The sequence below is a fragment of the Limulus polyphemus genome, unplaced genomic scaffold (genome assembly GCF_000517525.1).
Source record: "Limulus polyphemus unplaced genomic scaffold, Limulus_polyphemus-2.1.2 Scaffold3652, whole genome shotgun sequence".
In the NCBI taxonomy this organism is placed as follows: Eukaryota; Metazoa; Arthropoda; class Merostomata; order Xiphosura; family Limulidae; genus Limulus; species Limulus polyphemus.
The window spans coordinates 1,253-2,925 of record NW_013669262.1 but is presented as its reverse complement, the minus strand read 5'-3'; the positions used below and the strand labels follow the sequence as shown (position 1 = coordinate 2,925).

General features: G+C 29.7%; 1 protein-coding gene across 1 annotated transcript in view; it reads right to left on the bottom strand.

Moving 5' to 3' along the window:
- The window catches only part of LOC106469773 (TBC domain-containing protein kinase-like protein), a gene marked incomplete at its 5' end in the record, with an annotated part of 24,313 nt that extends 22,999 nt beyond the window's left edge, over positions 1-1,314 (bottom strand). Inside the window, one exon of the mRNA XM_013930283.2 lies at positions 1,124-1,314. Coding sequence (XP_013785737.2) covers positions 1,124-1,314 — 191 coding nt within the window. The remainder of the gene's footprint in view (positions 1-1,123) is intronic.
- Between the last annotated feature and the right edge of the window lie 359 nt (positions 1,315-1,673).

Genomic DNA, 1,673 nt, shown 5'->3' with positions numbered 1-1,673 from the left:
AGATTCAGTGTAACATTCCATTAATTAATTATTCTAACAAACAATACTTGTTGTGTAGATTCAGTGTAACATTCCATTAATTAATTATTCTAACAAACAATACTTGTTGTGTAGATTCAGTGTAACATTCCATTAGTTAATTATTCTAACAAACAATATTTGTTGTGTAGAGTCAGTGTAGCAGTCCATTAATTATTCTAACAAACAATATTTGTTGTGTAGAGTCAGTGTAGCAGTCCATTAATTATTCTAACAAACAATATTTGTTGTGTAGAGTCAGTGTAGCAGTCCATTAATTATTCTAACAAACAATATTTGTTGTGTAGAGTCAGTGTAGCAGTCCATTAATTAAGTACTGTAACAAACAATACTCGTTCCTGAAAGTATACAATGTTGTTTTAAGTTGATTGTTTCAATGGTCAAGTGAAATTTAAAGAATTAGACTACTACCTAGATGGAGCTAAAACTGTAGTTTTTAAAAACTCTTAAAACTACATAATCCCAAATATTTTTATGAGATAAGTTTTGAAAAGTATTTCCAACAGTATTATCCATAGAACAAAGCTAAGAAACTTTCTTAAGGCTATTAATCATACAAGTGACCATGTATTTTCACATGCAATTACAATTTTCTTTAAGAAAATTAGTCAAGAAAAATGTTTTGTTTATGCTGTTTAACTTCTTACTTTTGTCACTTCAATATCAGTGAACATGTTACATCAGTGGTGCCATCCTCCAAGGTCTAGGAAGATGTCCACTTTTATTTGTGTCAAACTGTGCAATTTTAGTTTAAGTAGTTTATTCTTCACTGCACTTTTAACACACTTGTAGTTGGTGACTATTTATTTATTTAATTAATTTGTATTTGCATAAAAATATATGTATTCATGTATATAATCCTTTAATATACTATTATAAATCGTACACATACCTCTGGTATAAATCCTACACATACCTCTGGTATAAATCCTACACATACCTCTGGTATAAATCCTACACATACCTCTGGTATAAATCCTACACATACCTCTGGTATAAATCCTACACATATCTCTGGTATAAATCCTACACATATCTCTAGTATAAATCCTACACATACCTCTGGTATAAATCCTACACATACCTCTGGTATAAATCCTATACTATCCAGATGATTGGTTAACTCTGGCTCATGGAATGCTATCAGATGTGAAAATACAGCAAGGTATTCTGAAAAACAGTTAATAAACATCAAACTCACACTGATGGCAGTAATGTGAAGTTTCAATAAGTTTCCAACAGAGCATACTGTTTTTAAAGCTCTGTTATATTTTCCTAAAGTGCATATTACACTTTTATATAATTAAACTAACATTTTACTGTAATTTCAGTGTTAAGGAACTGTACTGCATTAACATAGTTAGTATAAAACAACTACATATCACATGTACATTTGTCATTATTTCAGGTCCCCAAATTTGAAATAAACCAAAATAACTATCTTTCCAACAAACCACTACTGGCTCAGGTTGAAATTTGTTAACTCAATATTTAAACACATGCTTACATGTCCTAGTCCTATTGACCACAAAAAATATGATTAGGTAACTTAGTACTAAATACTCAGGTTGAGGTTTCCTACTGAATTTGTAAATATAGTCACACATTTAAAACCTTTTAATCAGAATTAATTA